This window comes from Choristoneura fumiferana, chromosome Z (assembly GCF_025370935.1).
Source record: "Choristoneura fumiferana chromosome Z, NRCan_CFum_1, whole genome shotgun sequence".
NCBI classification, from domain to species: domain Eukaryota; kingdom Metazoa; phylum Arthropoda; class Insecta; order Lepidoptera; family Tortricidae; genus Choristoneura; species Choristoneura fumiferana.
The window spans coordinates 18,063,183-18,085,908 of NC_133472.1; the positions used below are offsets into that span (position 1 = coordinate 18,063,183).

The 22,726-nt window shown below is 40.0% G+C and overlaps 1 protein-coding gene across 1 annotated transcript in view; it reads left to right on the forward strand.

Annotated features, from left to right (window-relative positions):
• Positions 1 to 22,726, forward strand: part of LOC141430718 (uncharacterized) — a 54,709-nt gene that overhangs the window by 4,121 nt on the left and 27,862 nt on the right. Inside the window, exons 3-4 of the mRNA XM_074091594.1 lie at positions 1,979 to 2,257; positions 3,788 to 3,929. Coding sequence (XP_073947695.1) covers positions 1,979 to 2,257; positions 3,788 to 3,929 — 421 coding nt within the window. The remainder of the gene's footprint in view (positions 1 to 1,978; positions 2,258 to 3,787; positions 3,930 to 22,726) is intronic.

The following is a 22,726-nucleotide window of genomic DNA, read 5'->3' on the forward strand; positions in this document are numbered from 1 at the left end:
TTTTGATAAGGATTAATACAAAGGTATGGATAACATGATCTGATTTTAGTCGGCATTTCTGTCAACTTTTAAAATGTAAGAAAATATTTATAATGACATCTACAATAACTGGACATATGGTATCGCGAGGTTTTTTGTAGATATTGATATACTTATTCTTTAATATCGTAGTTTTTTTTTGTTCTATCATCAATAGTTTCCACAGCGCATGCGATGAAAGATGTTTTATGGCAACAGTTTTTACACTGAGTTACATTATTGAAGTTTTAGTACGGAACCCTATTTTTTTCTGGATGTAATGAATATAGCCTATGGCACTTTGGAATAATTTAGCATTCTAATAGTGAAAGAATTTTTAAAATCGGTAGTAGTTCTTTAGTTGATTCTTAACAAACATCCAAAAATCCAAATCTTTCCTCTTTATAATATTAAGTATATAGGTAAGTTTAGATTTTAGACCAACCTTACCTCAATATAACAAACCTCAGTTTAACAAATTACTGGATATAACGAATATTTACTTGTTAAAGAAAGAAAGAAAGAAAGAAAGAAAGGTTTATTTTGGCTCCATAAGTACCACCTAAAACTAAGACTAGAACTAGCACTAAAACTATGTTTCTTGTTGTTGCCTTCCGATTGCCAATTGGATTTAGCCAGCCAATAGCAGTTTAATACATCAGTGGCCAATAGTGAATATGGTGAGATGTAAATGTGAAGGCCTTATCACACTTGCGGTTTGCGGGCGAGTTGAAAGCGAGGCGAGCGCGCAGCGAGTTCGCTGCTAGCGCGTAACAAAGTCGCCGCGAGAGCATAAGGATTTCGCCGCGAGCTTAGAGCAACGCGGGCTTCTGTCCGGTAGGGCGTTGCTCTAAGGTCGCGAGGGTCGCGAGCGCGCAATGAATTCGCTGCGTACGTACTCGCGGCAAAATCAGTAGGTATGGCCACAGTAAAAAAGGAGCAGTATTCCGTCTCGGCACCACCCTTGATATAATTACCTACGCCTGCTCGGTACACAAATACTCTGCTAACTCTCACTCTTCAGTTATGTATTTGATTTGATAATGTCACATGAAATTTAAAGAAGGGAAAGGATTAGGAGAGATTTACAGATGGACTAAGTAGTGTTTAACAAAAATGCATTTTACGTTATTTTAATAAATCACAAAATGTATTATGTTTTAAACGGTTTTATTTGGCTTCATCACTACGTATATTTGTTACCTACAAATTAGCTACGGAAAAGTATTTGCGCCTCTTCTGGGATGTGCGAAAAGCTTTATTGTTAAATTTGGAGTATAAAAAATTCGCATTCTGATAAATAACTTCAATGGATACGTTTTTATTACATTATATTGATGAATTTAAACATCCGAACACCGAACAATACTGTTTATATCATTGTGACATATTAAGGTACGTAATCGCGGAGCACTCGCGACTGATGGTTGCCGAGGTTTGCTGAGAATTCGTGGCGCGTAGGTATTACTCGCGTTCCGCCCGTTTGTATGAAGACGGTGTACACTGCTCCATTTTTGTACTGTGGTATGGCGTCCCAGCTCGTCGTTCGCGGCGAAATCGTTAAATGCTCGCGGCGAAATCGTTGCGCACTCGCGGCTCGCGGTGAAATCGTTACGTGCTCGCGGCGAAATCGTTACGCACTCGCAGCGAAATCGTTGCGCACTCGCGGCTCGCGGCGAAATCGTTACGCACTCGCAGCGAAATCGTTGCGCACTCGCGGCTCGCGGCGAAATCGTTACGTGCTCGCGGCGAAATCGTTACGCACTCGCAGCGAAATCGTTGCGCACTCGCGGCTCGCGGCGAAATCGTTACGCACTCGCAGCGAAATCGTTACGCACTCGCGGCGAACTCGCTGCGCGCTCGCCCCGCTTTCAACTCGGCCGCAAATCGCAAGTGTAACAAGGGCGTTAAGTGTGTTGTGTTTTTGGTGATATGAGGGTGGGTGTGGGTGTGAGGGCAGGTGTCGTACATGGAGTACGACGCGGTGCTGGCGCACGCGCAGCTGGCGCACCTGGAGGCGGCGGCGCTGCGGCTGCCGCTGGACAGCGCGCGCTACTACCTGCTGGCGCTGCTGCCGGCGCGCGCCGACGCGGCCGCGCTACCGCGCCTGCTGGCCCGCCTGGCGCGCCGCTCCGATCTGCGCGACGTCTACGCCGCGCTGCGCCCCACCAGGGTTCGGGCGAGGATACCCAGCTTCACTGTTAAAGGACACGTCATCCTCACAGCTGATTTACAAAAGGTAATAAGGCGGCTTGCGATGTCAATCAATTCATTATCCCGTCTCGTCTCAATTTTATATTTTCTTAATATTTTGCAAGATAACTAAGGCCCACTTCCAATATTTAGTCGTTCCGAATTGAAACTTGATACGTGTAACCGTAATCCATACTTATCCTACAAATATTATAAATGCGAAAGTTCGTGAGTACCTACTAATTAACAAGGAAAATCGTAATGACTTTTCCTTTAAAAAGGTTCCATCGTAGCTCATGAATTAAAGCCCTTGACTGTACGCGTATGTGTGTGTGTGTGTTATTCCAGACGTCCACTAACGTAAAAAAAAACCGTAGATAGGCCCGCCGCCGTACTCCCACCTGCACCCCCAAGCAGCCGGTCTCTGTGTTTGCGCTTTAGTTCACGGCTATTCATGAATATCTAAGTCACTTTTAACCTATATTACATTTAGGTACCCTTCATTTCCCTAATGTTGGATAATGAACATACATATTATGTTAACTTTATAATAGTTTTATTAATTATCCCACTAATAATGCGAAAGTTTTTAAATCTGTTACCTCATTAGGTACTCATCATGTCTAATTCGCTGAACCGATTTAGATGTAATTCGGTACATAAACAGATAATTTGGGTCCTTCCTGGGGAAGGACATAAGGTAGTTTTTATCCCGCGGGATAGCGATAAACGAATTTTACGCGGACGGAGTCGCGGGCAACATGCTTGTGTTAATTAAATTCAAAATGCTACGTCTCAACAGAGCATATTTTTTAAAAAATACAAACTGAAAGCTGGGAATCGAACCCAGGTCCTCGGTATTCCGTACCGCGTGCTATACCGCTACACCACTGATGGTCAACGGTACCGACACGAATTTCCCCTATGCACCTCATATCTCAGCTTGTTTGTTTCTTATTTAGCCACTTAAGCAGTGACGCTAGCGACATCTATGCCGTAGCCCTCATCGAGAAACTTTTTTTTTTTTTTTGGCACTCCATTGGAACTAACCGCTCACCCGGACAAGAGATCGTTACTAAGCAATCAAATTAAGATTGTTTTTTTGGAATCTTTTTGTATTTTTATTTTTATTTAAATTCCAAATTTTTACTTTTACGGTCATCCCGTAAAACCTAAATAAAAAAAAATAAAAAAATACAAAAAGATTCCAAAAAACCAATCATATTTTTTTAAATAAAATTATTGTAAGAAATGAACTGAATTCGTAAGTCGGCGACATAAAGATGAACGAGGCCTGCACTTAGAGGTAAATGTTAGGTAGAAAACAAAAAAAAATAACTCGAAACTGCTTTTGTGAGAATCTACATTTTTTAATCGTTTTATAAGTAACAAATACATAATTCAAAAGTTAGGTATTTTAAAATATATGTGAAAATAGACCATTCTCCTCCACATTATCTCGGAAACTACGGAGCCAGGGTAATTCGGAAGGCGTTTACCTAATCCCAAGTCCCAAGTGGTGACCAAGCGGACGCTCGACCACCTAACCAAGTACCTAATAAGACGTTGCTTAAAGCTTGGGATCCGCGACGTGTTCGAGCCGCGCCAGCGCGACTTCGCGCCGATGACGCCGCAGCCGGGCGTGTACGTGCGCAGCGTGGAGCAGGCCGTATCCGTCGCCCTGCGCAGGTACCAGCCCGACGACCGGAACAACTCCAGTAAGTTTTACGCAACAACTCTATGCTCACATCAACCAACTCACATCACAAATAAACCACGGAAAAACTGAAAAGCAAAAAATAATACTTTTTTAAGGTTCCTTAGTCAACCGGGAACCCTAATAGTTTCGCCATGTCTGTCCGTCTGTCTGTTTGTCTGAGTGTCCGCGGCTAAGCTCTGAGACCGTTAGTACTAGAAAGCTGTAAAATAAAGTGGTACCTAAATGGGACAAGACCCAATTGACCTAATCCCAAACGAAGCAAAGCCTTTACGATGGGTACTAGGCAACGGATTAAACATACTTGTATAGATAAATAGACTTAAATAGATGATGATGATGATGATCCGAACGATTTCGGCCATGGCGACCACTTCTACTCTTGGTCAATTGTTTGGCGCTCTAAGATGGCTTACATAGCCTATCTTTGCTGTGAACATACGTCCGCATTGTCAGCACGTAAGCACACCGTCCACGTAATTTCGCCCGTCGCGTTGAGTACCGAGGTCGGCTTTACGCTGTTCTTTAAACTCGCGAACTTGTCTCTGCACTGTCCTGCTCCTGCGCCATTGCCAGCTGCCAAATCTTCCCACCGCGATGGCTCGATGTGACACGTTGTCATATGTCGCATCTGCACCATCTTTGAAACATTCGTACTTAAGGAAGTTTTCAAATAACTCCAAAAAATTAAGGGTATCAAAGCTCCAACAGCGCTGGTTTTCTGCGGAGCCAGCGAGGTGTGCGGGACAGCATACTTTGCGACTTCCGTCAGGCGAGTAATAAATACATAGTACTCGTGCATATAAATGTAACAAAGATAAATATGTATGTAATAATTTAAATATACTTAATAGTTTAGATATTTGGCGGTCACCCACAATCGGACAGACTAGTAACCTATGCTTGGGCAGCAGTACCTTGTTGGTCCATAAGATAGCTCTTCAGTTTGGACTTGAACCCACCAACAGTATTGATTTCCCTGTCCGGTGGAGGAAGGTTATTCCAGCACTTCGTTGCAGCATAACGAAAGCTGCCACGAAATGCAGCGGTACTGTGCCTTGGGCAAACCAGTCTGGGAATACGCCTGTAGATTAATGCAAGCCTCATGTAGATATGCAAGCCTTTTACTGTTGATAATACCAAATCGGAGTGTAGCAATAGTAGATTTTTGTCGTGGCCTGTAAGTAGGCAATTGCTGGCTGAGTATGAGTATTAAACGGACGAGCTTGCGAGTCCGTTTAACTAATACGAAGCCAGCAATTGCTATTCCAGCCGAGATTAATATAAAGCTTTTCTCAAAAATGGTGATTAATTCTGAAATAGAATAAACTTTTTCTCAAAATATATTATAAAATTTAATTTAATTTTATTCCAATATTTTTTTTATGCTTTCCCGCCTTTTTTCATTAAAAATAAACTGCAGGTGTATTTGTCCACGAAAACACCACAAGCTATTTTAGACCCAATAGAAAAAGTCCGGAGTTCCAACAAAATATCTGATACCGGCCATTAGACTTGGCTGTATACGACTTGGGCCAACATTTCCATGGCCTTTTTAACTTAAAAAAAAAAATGTGACTGATTGCAGGCGCGCTAATTCATTATTGTCGAGCTAGCGCGCCTGCAATCTTTTTAACTTTTTAATTTTTCGCTGACCATAAACTACGCACTTCACCTTGTGATATGTAAAGAATAATGTCAACTTTTACGGACATTTTTGAGAAAAATGAAGAGTACGTCGACCACTCATGTTTAAAAGTTAGTAATAAAATAAACTAAAAAGTACGAAGTTTCATGATGCGTGGAAAGTTTTTATGGTGTAAAATTGGGTTATAGCTATGTTTTAAAGATGTGAATACAACGTTAGCTGACTTGAAACCTGTTTAGTCTAAAATGACCTACCTACTTACTTTTTAAAATTAAAGTAAATAAGTGTAACTCCCTTGAGAAGAAAAACTATACGTAAATCCATGATTCCCGCGGGAACAACTGTGGCCATTGTCCTTTAGTATACAGGCATGAAATAACATCATTGACGAGCAAGTGTGATGAAATAGTACATTGTGTCTTAAGGGCGGTAAAGAAGGAATTACGAACGATAGTCTATTAGAAGCCCGAACTCGAAGACTGAGGGCTTTAATGAGTCGATGTTCGTAATTCTAGTACAGCCCGTGCGACATACAATGTTTTTCATCACATTTGCGAGTAAAAATTTATATTTGTAAAAGAAAAAATATAATTCTTCCAAATTTTGGCGATACCTTAGGCTGTGCTCTTGGTAGCGCCGCCCTCTACCTCCCTCAGCATGCGCCGCAACGTGCGTGTGCATGTGGTCCTGCAGCAGGAGCGCGCGCACGGGCACGGCGCAGCACCATCAGTACGGGCACGGACTCATTTGCCGACCTTGGGCTTCATGACCAGAAAATGTGTACGCGCAACACTGATGTATTAAACTGACGCGCAATGAATCATTTACCGACCATGGGTTTCATGACAAGCACATTAAGGTCGAGGGTTTTATTTGGGGGGTTGCAACTTGTAACCAAGGTAGCCTGCTTGTTACGATACTGTTAACGAGCAAGTGTGATGAAAAATATATTTACTTACCTAAGTAATATGGAAAAATATTTTACAACTTGATTCGAAGCCGAACATCAAATCCAGACGAAACGGTATAAGACTGTTCAATAAGGGACTAAAACAAGCTGCAATGACACGAGATGTTTAGCCACCCGAGCACGGCGAGGGTGGCTATAGTTCAAGTGTCATTATGGTTGTTTAGTCTCTCGATAATTCTCCATTTACAAGCGCCGTGACTGGCTGTTTACGGGTTTCCAAAGTAAATTTAAAAAAAACTACTTGAATCCCACTCGAAAGCTTTAGTCCCGATTTGCAGAGACTAAAATAGCATGAGAAATGAGATATAATAAAAGATTTAAGACAACTCATCAATGTTACTTTTGTAATAATATTTTATTTCATAAAAAGTAAACATTCGGTTACTTGATCGGTGCAGGCGGATTTGAAACTTGTGCAGTTTGTACCTGAGAGTACGTTAGTACTTATATGCTCTCGGTAAACCGAGAGCACCGAGAGCTTACCTTTGCGACTGCGACTGCTAGGCGTGAGAGCGCGCGGGGCGCGGGGCGCGGGGCGCGGGCGGTCAACGTAACCGAGTCCGTCACGCTTCCGCGGCTTCCGCTGGCCGCTGGCCGCTGCCGCTGGGGAACATCCAAGAGTCTCACCAAAGTACGTACCCATTACTGCCCATACATTAACGAAATTGATTGTAACGCTATTAATTAAATTGGCAACCGTGAAGGACATACTCTATCTTTTTCCCATGACCATACAATGTATACCTATATCATAGCGCAAGAGATTAATGAGGGTATTTTTATATCATGGACCAAGTGATTATTGAGGGCATTACATTATTACCTACCCAAAATACCTATTTACCTATAATACCTAGTGAATACATATTTTCCAAAAAAAAAAAACTACTACTTAAACTACTTATACTCCGTTTAATTTAACGGTCAAATCGTAACACCCGTTTCTTGGTATTTCGAACATAAATGTACTAAAAATAGCGACATGTACATTAACTAGCGGTATTTATTATGTTTTTATTAAGTATAGAAGTTATCACAATTTTAAATAGTTTCGTTGTTTCATTTAAAAACGTGTGCAAATTTTACCGTTAGTTTCAAATGTTAAAATAAATGGAGTATAGTAAAAGTAAAAGTAAAAAAGGTTTATTAAAAATAAAGGTTATAAATCGTTTCATGTTTTGGATTCACAACATCAGCATGCTGTGTGTGTGTGCGTGTCGGATGCGTGCGGGCCGAATAGTCGGCTAAATCACCAAATGCTCGGCAAAGTGGTACAGTTGTACTCAAACTTATTGCTGTATTTAGCCATGTATGAGTTGTGTTAAATGTGTTATTTTTATGAGGTACATGTAGTGAGGCTTAATGTCTTTTTTTGACACTATAGCTTTATTTCCAATAACATCCGATAAAAAAATGGTTATTAATTAAAAACAAAATAAGTATGTAGCTGTTAGTTTAGTTTAGTTTAGTTTATTTATTCATTCAATACATCATTACATTATAATTTACATAAATGTCAGTTAAGTATAAGAATTTGTATTGAAATCGTCAAAGGTAATAAGATTAGTAATAATTATAAAATTATAGTTATGTAGCTGTATAAGATTAATAGACGGAGAGCGGACTGCAAAATTTCGTACCTACTGATACCGCGATGAAACGCACAATGGTTTCCCATATTAAAAAACCCCCGACTTAAAAACCGCCAGCAAAAATAAAAATAAAAACGCCCGAAAAAAACGCTGCTTGAAAAGACAATTAAAAAGCAAAAAATAATTATGCGCTACCTAGCTGTTGCCCGCGACTTCATCTGCGAAGAATTCGTTTATCTCTATCCCGCGATTCCCGCGGGGACTATGCTGATTTCCCGCAAAATTAGCCTAAGTTAATTTAGTATAAAGTATCTAGTAATATTTTTTTATCTAAGCGTTGTCGGTGTCGGGGGACCGCTAAGGTTAATACTTTAAAAAATACAACATATTTAGTTTCATGTTAACCCGTTTAAGAGCTACGGTGCCACAGACAGACACACAGACACACAGACAAACAGACACACATAGCGGTCAAACTTATAACACCCCTCTTTTTCGTCGGGGGTTAAAAACTGATGCTGAGTCCGAATTTGATAGTCTGCCGCGGCGGAACTTGCCGAAAGTACCAAAAGTTTCCGTTGCGAAAAAAGGGCCGTCATTTTACCCATCTGATACTCTGATACTGAAAAAATAGTCATGGCATCAGTTAAAAATTTACTGGTAGATACAGAAAAACGAAATATGTCTGTATTTTTTGCCGGAAGTGCTCGGCAAACGCTCTCAAAGGTCCAGCACCCCACCACCAGGACCCCTAAATATACCCATCTGATACCAGCATAAAACCAATTCCAGTCGGTAGGTACTTATGAACCATCATTTCCGGAATATATAAGTCTGCCAAGGCTGTTTCTGCCGAAACACCTTGACATACGAGATTATGTCAGCAACCTATACTCCGCTCAATGTAGACATTTAAATTTCCATAAATTCCGACAATGCTGAATTTTGGTGGGGACTTGGGTACACCATGAGGAATAAAGTGTCAAAAGTCCCCATTGATCCCATGTGTGCAAAAAGTTATTCGGGGTCAAAGTTCAAAATTTGAGGTTAATTGTTTTTGTTCCGAAAACGGTATGTTTTATCAAAAAGTAGCCGAAGCAAAAATTATAGATCTGAAAATTATCTACAAAAATGATCTTGATACTTTTTTTTCTAAGAATTGCTATTCTCGAGATATCACGATTCTAAAAGTTGAATGAGTCACGTTCTACATTATATTATTATGATAGCACATTAATGCCACGTATACCTACCTATAGGGTGACTGACTGGGTAATCGACCTATTCCTTGAAAGGGGTTATTCTAGAGCTTATTTGCAATGTTTTTGGTCAGTAAACCAGGGATTGAAATAAACCCTCATTTCCGGAATATATGTCTGTCTCTGCCGAAACACGCGATTGCCGAAATGCGTGATTATGTGCTTACTATTTCTGGTGTACAAAAAAAAGGTATTGAATTGTTTTTTAAGTATGTTTAGTTGTGGTGAATGAAACACCCTAATTGATTGTATAGAAGTAGAAGAAATTTATTTACAGAAAAATTGAATATATAAAAAATAACCAAAGCGCAACTAGTGCGAGGTTCGCGGAGGATATAAATGGCCGTCGGATCACCACGCTCTCGCTAAATGAGCGAGAGGATGCATGAGCTACGCAACGCTTGGCTTGGCGATTTCGATAAAATTTGCTATGTAGGGGTATTCGGGGATGACAAATCGATCTATCTTGCTCTTATCTTTGGAAACACGCTTATTATCGAGTTTAAGCAGGAGGAGGTTTACTGACCAAAAACATTGCAAATAAGCTCTAAAATTGTTAAAATAGGTACTCTATTGTTGTATATAGGTACTGGCTATTTTTATAAGCTTTTTGTAATCAAATTTCTATTTCCTCATATTTAAACTTGATTGACATAATTGTTTATACTTTACTTCAATACAAATTCCAATCAAAGCATGTCGTTTCTTTAACAATTTACTACAAAAACGTTATCAGCACGAAGCTTTGTTGAAGAAAAACTATTTCAATTATGAATTAATGTTTTATTGTTATTTGTGAAGTGATTTTATCGAAAAGTGAAAATATCAGTTCCGATTTTTCGATATTGTGACAGCTGATCTGAGGATACAATGGCTCATAGTCGAGGAGATACCAATGGGGTAAGAGGTTCTAGTTCTTCCTCACTGCCCAACTTTTGTCTAACTAATAGAGACGGATATAGTTCTTGGAAATTCAAAATGCGAAACTATTTGATGCATGAGGATTTGTGGGAAGCTATAGAAGGGTATCCTGAAGGCCATAATATTTCTGCAGATACTATGTCAAAAATTGATAAAAAGGCCTTGACGAAGATATGCCTCACACTTGAAGGCTCGGCTATAACGCAAGTAAGAAGTGCTAAAACAGCGTCGGAAGCCTGGACTGCATTACAGAATGCATACGAGGATAAAGGTATGGGTCGTCGCCTTTATTTAGAACGAAGACTTTATAGACTTTGCTTGTCAGATTTCCCTAATATAGAGTCATATATTAATGCAGTGATGACAACTGTGCATGATTTATCTGACATAGGGAAAACTATTGAAGATTCGTCTGTTGCTGCTATTTTACTCGGAGGACTCACATTCAGGTTTGATCCCTTGATTATGGCACTTGAGAATAGCAACCAGAACGTGACTACAGAGTTAGTTAAGTCTAAACTTCTCAACGAAGTGTCGAAAAGCGAAGATTCGACCAAACTTGATTCTGCTCTACGTTCGCGAGATGTCAAGCCCAAAAAAGTTAAGAAACCTATTGTTTGTTATGATTGTAACGAACCTGGTCATAAGCGCCCAGATTGTCCTTTAAGGAAGATAAAGAAGAAGGCACAGGAAGCGGCTTCAGTGGTAGCTCTTGGTACCAGTGCTAATGCCTGTGAAGACTACTGGACTATAGACTCAGGAGCGACCCGGCATATGACATCGAGATTGGAATGGTTCGAAAATTTTAGATCACCAGAATCTAGTACAAAGGTTACTATTGCAGATGGTACCAAGATAGACAGCGGCGGTATTGGTGATATATCAATCCACTCTGGTTCTTCTACTGTTAATAAAATAAAAGATGCAATTTATGTACCTTCTTTAAATAGTAATTTGATATCTGTTTATAAGGCTGTAGAAAAAGGTTATAGTGTACTTTTTGATAAAAATGGTTGTAATTTCTATAATTCTGATACCTTTTCTTTTGTAGGTGACTCTATTCTTCACGGTTCGCCCTATAGAGGTCTGTACAAATTAGACTGTACTGTCAATATGCCTCGCGATGTACCTTGTGATGTGCACTCTGACTCCGCTACTAGGTACCAGTTATGGCACAAGCGTTTGGGTCATCTGTGTCGCATCGGTATGAACCATTTAAGAAATAGTCATGTAGGTGTAGAGTTTACAGAAATTGACAAAGAGAGTTGCGTAGCCTGTATCGAAGGTAAGCAAGCTCGCAAACCGTTTAAGAAAATAGCCTATAAACCAGCTACGTCTTTGCTTGAGTTGATACATAGCGACATCTGTGGACCGATGTCAGAAACCTCTCTACAAGGTAACAAGTATGCCTTATTATTTGTAGATGATTATACACGCTTTATTTTTATATATTTTATTTCTTCAAAGACAGAAGTGAAAGAAAAGTTTTGCCATTTCCAAAAATTAGTGGAACGGCAAACTGGAGCTCAAATAAAAGCTGTTAGGACGGACAATGGAGGTGAATATGTCAACAAAGAACTGTCAGATCTTTTTCGTACTAATGGTATTGTGCACCAAACGACAGTGAAGTACAGTCCGCAACAAAATGGATTAGCAGAACGAACTATACGCTCAGTAATCGAGAAAGCTCGTTCTATGTTGGCACAGTGTTCTCTCTCCAAAGCGTATTGGGAAGACGCGGTACAAACTTCGGTATATTTAAAGAATAGGTCCCCCATCGCGCGCTTAATAACTTAACTCCTTTTGAGAAATTGTATGACCGTAAACCGAATCTAAGTAACCTTAGGGTTTTCGGGTGTCGAGCTTTGATTCATGTACCTGATTGTCAACGGAAGAAATTTGATATGAAAGCGATTGAATGTATCTTTGTTGGATATTCAGATGATCCAAATAGTTACATATTCAGAGACCCTCAATATCCAAGAAGGTTTACTAAGTCACGTGACGTTACATTCTTCGAAGGTTGCTTCACAAGTTTGAAGAACAATAAATTGAATGAAGAGCCAAGTACGTCCAAAAACGTTCCAGTATCTGGTCCTGTCATACTGTTAGACAATATGAGACCGGTACAAGAACGAGAAGATAGGTTGGTAGAGTCCCCTGCTCCTGTATGCGAGGAAAATGTATCTAGAGAGTCGAATGCCTCTCCTAGTACTATTCATGAGGCAAATGATATGTTACAGGAAGAATTTCATGATGCTTCTGCTGATCCACTTCCTGAAACGTCATGTCCACCTGAGACTGAGGTATTGGAGGACTGTCCTGTGGTAGAAGATCGGAGATATCCAACTAGGGATAGAAAACCTCCAGATTATTTCTCCTATCACACATTAGCTGAGGACAGAGAACCTCAAACGTACTCTCAAGCCATGCGAGACGATGACGCGGATAAATGGAAGTCAGCCATGCAAGATGAGTATGATTCGCTAATGAAAATGAATACATGGAAGCTGGTGGACAGGCCTGATCGTAAAATAATTCCCTGCAAATGGGTGTACAAGTTGAAGACAGATACACACGGTAATATCACTAGGTATAAAGCTAGACTAGTAATAAAGGGCTTTAATCAAGTCGCGGGAGTAGATTACCACGAGACTTTTTCGCCGGTGATCAGACATTCATCTCTGCGTACTTTATTTGCCTTAGCCGCCGAAATGGACCTTAAAATGCATCACTTGGATGTCGACACTGCCTTTTTGAATGGCGACCTAGAAGAGGAGGTCTACATGGACCAGCCTCAAGGTTTTGTGAAGAAGGGCCATGAAGATAAGGTATGTCTCCTGCAAAAGTCCTTATATGGGCTAAAGCAAGCTCCTCGTGCGTGGAACATTAAACTTAACGAAACCTTGTCTAAAATAGGTTTTAATAGGCTGCCTACTGAACCATGTGTATATAAGAAACTCATTGGTTCTGAAATAATATTACTGGCCATATTTGTTGATGACCTAATTATATTTTACAAGAACGACACTTCGTATGTCAAAGTCAAAAGTGATTTACAAAAATACTTTTCACTCAAAGACTTAGGGCCGTTGAAATATTATTTAGGAATAAATATTGATTGTAATGATGGAAAAGTTACTATAAATCAAAAGTCGTACATTACTTCGCTACTGAAGAAGTACGCATTACAGAATGCAAAGGAATTTGACACGCCATTAGCTAATAGCAAGCTAGCTGCTGATTCTGAAGGTAAGGAGTCAACTTATGATTATCAGCAGATAATTGGCTGTCTTATGTATCTTGCTGTGAATACACGGCCAGATATTGCGTTTGCTGCCAGTTATTTGAGCCAATTTAATACTAAATGTGGCAAAATTCATTGGCTAGCGGCAAAACGGGTGCTTCAATATTTAAAGCGCACTATAGATTATTCTATAATCTATAGGAAAAATGGAATACCTCTTATGGGTTATACGGATGCTGACTGGGCAAATTGTACCAGTGATCGGCGCTCTTATACCGGTTACTGTTTCAAACTTGCAGATGGCCCGGTGTCATGGGCGTCAAAGAAACAGCCTACAGTGGCGTTGTCGTCAACTGAAGCCGAATATATGGCACTAACAGAAGCAGCAAAAGAGGCTACATATTTGCGTAGATTCATTGCTCAGGTATGTAGCAATAATGATCAATATCCTACTATAACTTTATACAGCGATAGTCAGAGTGCACAAAACTTGGCATATAATCCCGTAAACCATGGTAGGACCAAGCACATTGACACGAAATTTCATTTTATTCGGGAAAAGGTGTCAGATAATATTATAAAACTAAAATTCATTAGTTCGAGCAATATGTCAGCTGATGTGCTCACCAAATGTCTGGGTAAAACTGCACATCAAAGATGTATTCAAGGGTTAGGTTTAAGTAATTTACCTAGTTGATACCTATATTTTTTGAATTTTATGTTTTATAGTTCGTTGGTTTTATCTACTGTTTGGTTTGTGATATTACATTTAAAGTATTCTGTTATGAGCAAGTTTATGTACAGAGAATTTTGATTATGGGCGGGTGTTAAAATAGGTACTCTATTGTTGTATATAGGTACTGGCTATTTTTATAAGCTTTTTGTAATCAAATTTCTATTTCCTCATATTTAAACTTGATTGACATAATTGTTTATACTTTACTTCAATACAAATTCCAATCAAAGCATGTCGTTTCTTTAACAATTTACTACAAAAATAAGCTCTTTCAAGGAATAAGGTCGATTACCCAGTCACCCTATAGGTATACGTGGCATTAATATGCTATCATAATAATATAATGTAGAACGTGACTCCTTCAACTTTTAGAATCGTGATATCTCGAGAATGGTAATTCTTAGAAAAAAAAGTTTCAAGACCATTTTTGTAGATAATTTTGAAATCTATAATTTTTGCTACGGCTACTTTTTGATAAAACGTACCGTTTTCGGAAAAAAACAAATAACCTCAAATTTTGAACTTTGACCTCCGAATAACTTTTTGCACACATGGAATCAATGGCCATTGATCTTTTTATTAAACAACTTTCTAACAATAACATAAAATGATTTAACTTAAAAAAATAATAATAAAGAACAATATATAAAAAATAAAATTAAACTAAATGGGTACTTTTGACACTATTCCTCATGGTGTACTCAAGGTCTCCACCAAAATTCAGCTTTGTCGGAATTTATGGAAATTGAAATGTCTACATTGAGCGGAGTATAGGTTGCTGACATAATCTCGCATGTCAAGGTAGAAACAGCCTTGGCAGACTTATATATTCCGGAAATGAAGGTTCATACCTACCACCGACTGGAATTGGTTTCATGCTGGTATCAGATGGGTATATTTAGGGGTCCTGGTGGTCGGTCACCTTTGAGAGCGTCTGCCGAGCACTTCCGGCAAAAAAAATACTGACATATTTCGCTTTTCTGTATCTACCAGTAAATTCTTAACTAATGCCATGACTATTATTTCAGTATCAGATGGGTTACATAAATGACAGCCCTTTTTTCGCACCGTAAGTAAATATTTTTTGGTACTTTCGGCAAGTTCCGCCGTGGCAGACTATCAAATTCGGACTGAGCATCAGTTTTATGGGAAACCATTGTGCGTTTCATCGCGGTATCAAGTAGGTACGAAATTATGCAGTCCGCTCTCCATCTATAAGCTACAGTGATCTTTATAATACAATAAAATGTTAATATAATCAATCAGGTCTTTATTCTGAAAAATAAGGCGTGCAAAAATATCTGACACGTCCTTCCGACCCTAGAAATAGAGTCTATTTATGCACGCTTGTTGTGTCAGATAAAGATATTGGTGCTGGTGATTGTACACGCCCATAGAAACTGACATGAGCTTCTATGGGCGTGTACACGAATAATATTATTGGGTATTATCCGGGCCGGGAAAGTGTCACCCCTAATCGGCGAATACCCACAAATAGCCTTAGTTAGCTGTTAGCATTGTTTTGTTTCCGCGCGACGCAAGCGCAGACCGCGAGGCCGATGGCGGTGGCGCAACTCGGCGACACGCGCGTTTGAGTCTATTGAAACTCTCGTGCGCTCAGTAATCGGCATTATTGCAGCCTGAATACCTAATGGCGAGTTAAAAATGTAATTTGCGAATTGTGGTTATTTCATTCATGTTACCATGTCCTCCATATGAATCAGTATAACTAGGCAAATATTGGACATATGATTATTTCCGGTCTGCTACAGTTCGTTCGTTTATTTTGTTTTAACATTAGGTAGGTCTGATAAACATCAATGTTGCAAGTGATACAAGGTCGAAGTGTGGAGATGAACGTTTTAAACTTTCGTGCATGATTTTCACTCATAGTCAAAATGACAAAATACCACCAACGGGACTTAACACACTAACATACAACATTGCAGTGGCCGTGGTCACGAGTACACTGAAGTGTGGGGTGTGGGGTAAGTATTACTCGAGTGTGTTAGCGTGATAAATCCCGTTGGTGGTATTTTGACTATGTGTAGATGAAATTCAATGGAATAAATAGCTAACGAATAACGATGCAGGTCACAGTGATGTACCTACACACACGGAGGGAAGGAAAGTGTTAACTACTGCGGGTACCTAAAAATTAGCAATTGTCAGACAGACAGATAGACGGACATAGCAAAACTGTAAGTGTTCTTTGTGAGGACTAGAGGTCAACTCGTGACCACGGCCGCTTCAATGTGGTCGAAATGTCGAGGTAATTTTAATATTAACCCATTAATTGCCAAACGCGCGATATCACGACCGGTGATTTCTTTATAGAAATACCGCGGACGCGTCTTCGAAATTATTCCCACACACACACGAACACAAACATCACGCCTGTATTCCCAAATGGCGTAGGAGGAGCAGAGAGCACACGAAGCGTTAAGGCTTCGTTGCCAGTTTTAATAGTAATGAAAAGAAAAAAATAAATATAAAACACTATTGTACACTAGTGTTCACCCGCGGCTTCGCACACGTAAATTCATAGATCCAGCAGCTGATTTTAAATTCCGGTTTTATTTAAATTCCCGTGGGATTTCCCGAAAATTAAATCGTGGTTTTCATATACGTTTCACATTAAAAACAATCATGTCAAATTTCATGACTCTAAGCCTAGCGGTTGTTGTTTCGAGATTTTATCCCTATCCAGTTGGAAAATTGGAATAAAAAGTAGCCTATGTTTTATTCCAGATGTCCAGCTATCTACATACCAAATTTTATCCAAATCCATCCAACCGATTTAGCGTGAATGTGTAATAAACATACTCACTCACTCACAAACTTTCACATTTATAATTTACTAGCGTTTACCCGCGGCTTCGCACGCGTAAATTATAAGATACAGCAGTTGAATTGAAATTCCGGGATTTTATTAAATTGTCATGGGAATTCCCTAAAATTACTTCGTGGTTTTCATTGACGTTAAATTAAAACACCCATGTCCAATTTCATGACTCTAAACCCAGCGGTTGTTGTTTCTAGATTTTATCCCTATCCCGTGGGAACATCGGGATAAAAAGTAGCCTATGTGTTATTTGAGACGTCCAGCTACCTACAAGCCAAATTTCATAACTATAAGCCCAGCGGTTGTTATTTAAAGATTTTATCCCTATCCCGTAAGAATATCGGGATAAAAAGTATCCTATGTTTTAATCCAGGTTATAAATTAAAAGAAAGAAAGAAAGAAAGAAAGAAAATACATTTATTCACAACACAAGACAACAATATTATTAACTTTTTGCCAAATTTCATATAAATCCGTCCAGTCGTTTCAGCGTGCAGAAGTAACAAACATACTCACTCACTCACAAACTTTCACATTTATAATATTAGTAGGATAGTACGACTAGCGTTTACCCGCGGCTTCGCTCGCATAAATTATTAGATATAGCAGTTGAATTGAAGTTCCGGGATTATTAAATTTTCGTGGAAATTCCCTAAAATTACATCGTTGTCTTCATTCACGTTAAATTGAAACCCCCTTATCAAATTTCATGACTCTAATCCCAGCGGTTGTTATTTTGAGATTTTATCCCAAACCCTTAGGAATATCGTGATAAAAGGTAACCTATGTGTTATTCCAGATTACCAGCTATCTACATACCTACCAAATTTCATGACTCTAAGCCCAGTGATTATTAGTTACTATCCCGTTGGAAAATCGGGATAAAAAGTAGCCGATGTGTTAGTCTCTGGACGTCTGCGTCCAGCTACCTACGTACTAAATTTCATGACTCTAAGCCCAACGGTTGTTATTTCAAAATTTTATCCCTATCTCGAGGGAATATTGGGATAAAAAGTATCATATGTTTTAATACAGGTTATAAACTAACTTTTTTGCCAAATTTGATCCAAATCCGTCCAGCCGTTTCAGCGTGAAGAAGTAACAAACATACTCACTCACTCACTCACAAACTTTCACATTTATAATATTAGTAGGATAGTAGGACTAGCGTTTACCCGCGGCTTCGCACGCATTTATTATTAGATACAGCAGTTGAATTGAAGTTCCGGGATTTTATTAAATTTTCTAAAAATCTTTCCCTAGTGCACCTCTGTATTACTTTAGGTCCATCTATGCTAATTTCAAGTCTCTAGCACCGGGTATGTATTATAATACCGATAAACGAAAAACCGAATTTCACAAGACCTATGGACGGAAGGCCGAATATTAAAACGTCGAATGGATATAAGACCGAAAGTTTGAAATCCCGAAAGTACATTTGACCGGCAGCCTAAAACCCGAAGACTACAATCCCGAAGAACAAAATACCTACACTCGAAAGGTCGAAAACTCATAATGCCGAACAGTCATAATCACTACAAGTAAAATAATCGACAATCAATATATCGAAAATCAAAATACCGAAACTGGCGCTATACCAAAGACGAAACAAATATAGCAGGAAAAGATTTGTGCGAGCGAGCGAAGCGAGCGAGCAAGACGGTTTGGAGCAGAAGCGACTCGGATAGGTTAGGTTCTGTTGTAGGTTTCATTATACATGGAATCTAAACCTTATTGTAATCCTGGCCGACTCCATGTTCTTGCTGTTTTTATACAGATTTGTATTGACATTGATTTTGATTGTCATTCACTCTTGTTTTTCTTGTGTTGTGATGGAATAAACTCTGCTTATATATTTTACTTAAATATGTGTTTAAATCCAGTTCTACAATAGGTTATGGGATAGCAATTTATAGTCAAACGTTTTCAAAATGTCAGAAAGTAAAAGTTGTGTTTTTCCGCAAGAAAAACTACGCGGACGTGAAAATTACGTTGTGTGGAAGTTTGTAATGAAAAATGCATTGATTCTGGACAATTTGTGGGCCTGTGTATGTGGTTATGCGGAAAATGACGAAACATCGCTTGATGTTAGAAGTAGACGTGACGACATAGCGAAATCTAAGATTTGCTTGAGCGTTGAAAAATCATGTTTCTCGCATTTAATATCGGCAAAAACGGCAAAAGATGCCTGGAATGCGCTGGCAAGTGCGTACGATGACAAAGGACTCGGTTCCAGAGTGCGAATACTCCAGAACTTGTGCGCCGTCAAACTAGAGAACTTCGGTAGCATGGAAGCTTACGTCAATGAGGTATTGTCATTAGCTCAGCAATTGGCGAATATGAACAAGGTTGTTGATGACGAGTTTCTTGGTGCACTGATGCTCAAAGGTTTACCGACGGAGTATGAGCCCATGATCATGGCACTAGAACATTCAGGAGCTGTCATTACGGCCGATCTAGTCAAGTCAAAACTACTACAGGATCAACGTTGGACTACTCGTGGAGATTCGAGTGAGTGCTTATATTCTACGAGAAAAAGCGCTACAACAAATGACTCCGGAACGAGAAAAGCGCAGCAACACAAGGTAGAGTCAAAAGCGAAGGACTTAGCTGGGCGTAAGAGAGAACCGTGGTGCTGGAAATGTAAACAAAAGGGGCATGTGAAGAAAGATTGTCAGAGCGACAGAAATTCTTCAGGAAACTGCGTTTTGTCGGCATATAGTACTGGAGCGGGCAAAGATACGAGTACTTCGTGGTACATTGACTCTGGAGCGACAAACCACATGACTGGCAAGCGAAGTTTGATGACAGACTTTAAATCGCGTGGTGGTTCGGTTACCATTGCCAGTGGAGATAAACTGCAGTGCACGGGCATAGGTAACGTTATGTTGTCGGAAAATGCGATATTAACTAACGTGTTATTTATACCTGAACTCTCTGTTAATCTCATATCTGTTTCTCAGATGATTAAGGACGGTAGCAGTGTTAGTTTTGATACTAATGGTAGTACAATTTCTAACTTTAGCGATACTTTGCTTAAAGCAAATGACATAGGCGGTGCTTATAAACTTCAAACCTGCAGTCTAAGGGCGAATCTAACTGTTAGTACTACGACCTGGCATCAAAGACTTGGTCACTTAAGTGGCAATAACATGAAGCTTTTGAGGCAGGGACTTGCTAATGATATTAGTTTTCAGGACGACCCTTGTAAAGGCGTTGCGTGCGAAGTTTGTTTAAAAGGAAAGCAGGTCCGTTTTCCTTTCCATAGCAAGCCTGATAAGTCTGTGGCTGCAAAGCGGTTGGAATTAGTCCACACCGATTTGTGTGGTCCGTTGCCGGTGAATTCGCTTGGAGGCAAGAGGTACATCCTGACGTTCTTGGATGATCATACGAGGAAGGTGTTCGTGTATTTCCTGAAGCGGAAAAGCGAGGTGAGTGAATACACGAAAAACTTTATTAATTTAGTGGAAACTCAAACTGGTGATAAAGTTAAAAATTTGAGGTCTGACTGTGGTACTGAGTATGTGAACAGGGAACTTAAAGGCTTTTTGACAGGTAGGGGGATTGTTCACCAGTTGACTGTGCCATACAGCGCACAACAAAATTCCTGCGCAGAAAGGCTCAATCGTACGCTGTTGGAAAAAGTAAGATGCCTGTTGTATACGGCAAACCTAGACCACAAATTTTGGGCAGAGGCTGCTTGCACGGCGGCGCACTTAATAAATGTGTCACCTTCGAAGAGGCTCTCTGGTAAAACTCCTGAGGAGGCCTGGACGGGTAAGAAAGTGAGTTTAAAACACTTACGTGTGTTTGGCTGTGAAGCTCACGCTCATGTTGATAAAGTGAAGCGGAATAAGCTTGAGCCAAAAAGCAAGCGTTGTATATTTCTTGGTTACGAACCAAATGGATATAGGCTCTATGATTTGACGAAACATATAGTATTTCGAAGTCGAGATGTTGTTTTTAATGAAACAATTTTTCCAGGGTTCACCGGCAAACGGTCTGTGGAGATTTTCTTCCCGACATGTGAGGATGAAGCTGTTGCTGAGGAGAGTCGTGCGGGAAATCAGCCTGAGGTTGAGAATGTAGAGAATGAGGCGGAGATGCGACCATTACAGAATGTCGACGTACAGGTTGAGGCGGAGAGGCCGGAAGCGCCTGAAGTTTGGTTCGAGGCGGACGAGCAGGACCCGTGTTCTTCTACTAACACAGGCGGTGTACCACAAGAGCCACGGAATGATGGACCAGCCTATAATTTGCGGCCAAGATTACCGAGGACAATGTCTGCACTAGAGGTAGAGTTCAATGAACCAACTACCGTCAAGGAGGCTTTGCAATCGAGCGATAGTAAGTTGTGGAGGCAAGCTATGCAAGATGAAATTGATTCGTTCAATAAGCATGAGGCCTGGGAGCTAGTTGACAGACCTGCAGACAAGAATATTGTCAAGAATCGGTGGCTATTTAAAATTAAACGCGACGCTAATGGAAAAATTGCGTGTTATAGAGCGCGATTGGTTGCAAAAGGGTTTACTCAAAAGTTCGGGATTGATTATTTAGATACGTATTCTCCTGTTGTACGACATAGTTCGTTGAGGATGTTGCTGTCTCTTGCGGTCGAGTTAGATCTGAAGATTGATCATCTTGACGTAAAAACTGCCTTCCTGAATGGAAATTGAGTGAAGAGATCTACATGTCTCAGCCAGAAGGATTTATTAGACAAGGCAATGAGCATAAAGTCTACAAACTCAAGAAAGCCGTGTACGGGTTAAAACAAGCGTCTAGAGCTTGGTACGATAAGGTAAAAGAAGTTTTACTGGCAGATAACTTTACGCAGAGCAAGCACGAGAGCTGTATCTTCAGTCGCCGGGTGGGTAAGCATACCATTATCATTGCTCTCTACGTTGACGATTTTTTCGTGTTCTACGACTGCGACAAGCTTGCTGGCAAGCTGAAAATGTCGCTGAAGTCTCACTTCACTATAAAAGATTTAGGTGAGGTAAAACATATGCTAGGAATTAAGGTAGATCGCACTAGTAGTGAATTAAAGCTGAGTCAGAGAACGTATATCGAAAAGTTGCTTGAACGTTTCGGTATGAGTGACTGCAAAGTCGCGAAAACGCCCTTAGACGTAGGTCTGAAGTTTTCTGACAGTGTTAACTATGATAGTAGACTACCATATCAGGAGCTGATAGGCTGCTTGATGTATTTATCTGTGACCAGCAGACCAGACATTTCATTTGCTGTAAGTTTTCTTAGTCAGTTTAATACACGCCACTCAGCTGAACATTTTGCTGCAGCTAAGCGTGTATTACGTTACTTGAAAGGGACAATGAATTTAGGTCTACTGTACAGAAAAAGTAGTAAGCATGATAAGTTTCGTGTTTATGGTTTTACTGATGCTGATTGGGCTAATGGGGCGGATCGTAAATCATACACGGGCTATATGTTTAAGCTAGGTAGGAACGTCATTTCCTGGGGTTGTTACAAACAATCTTGTATCGCACTTTCGTCTACCGAGGCGGAGTACATTGCTTTGTCTGAAGCGGCAAAAGAAGCGGTATACGTCCGTGCGCTACTTAC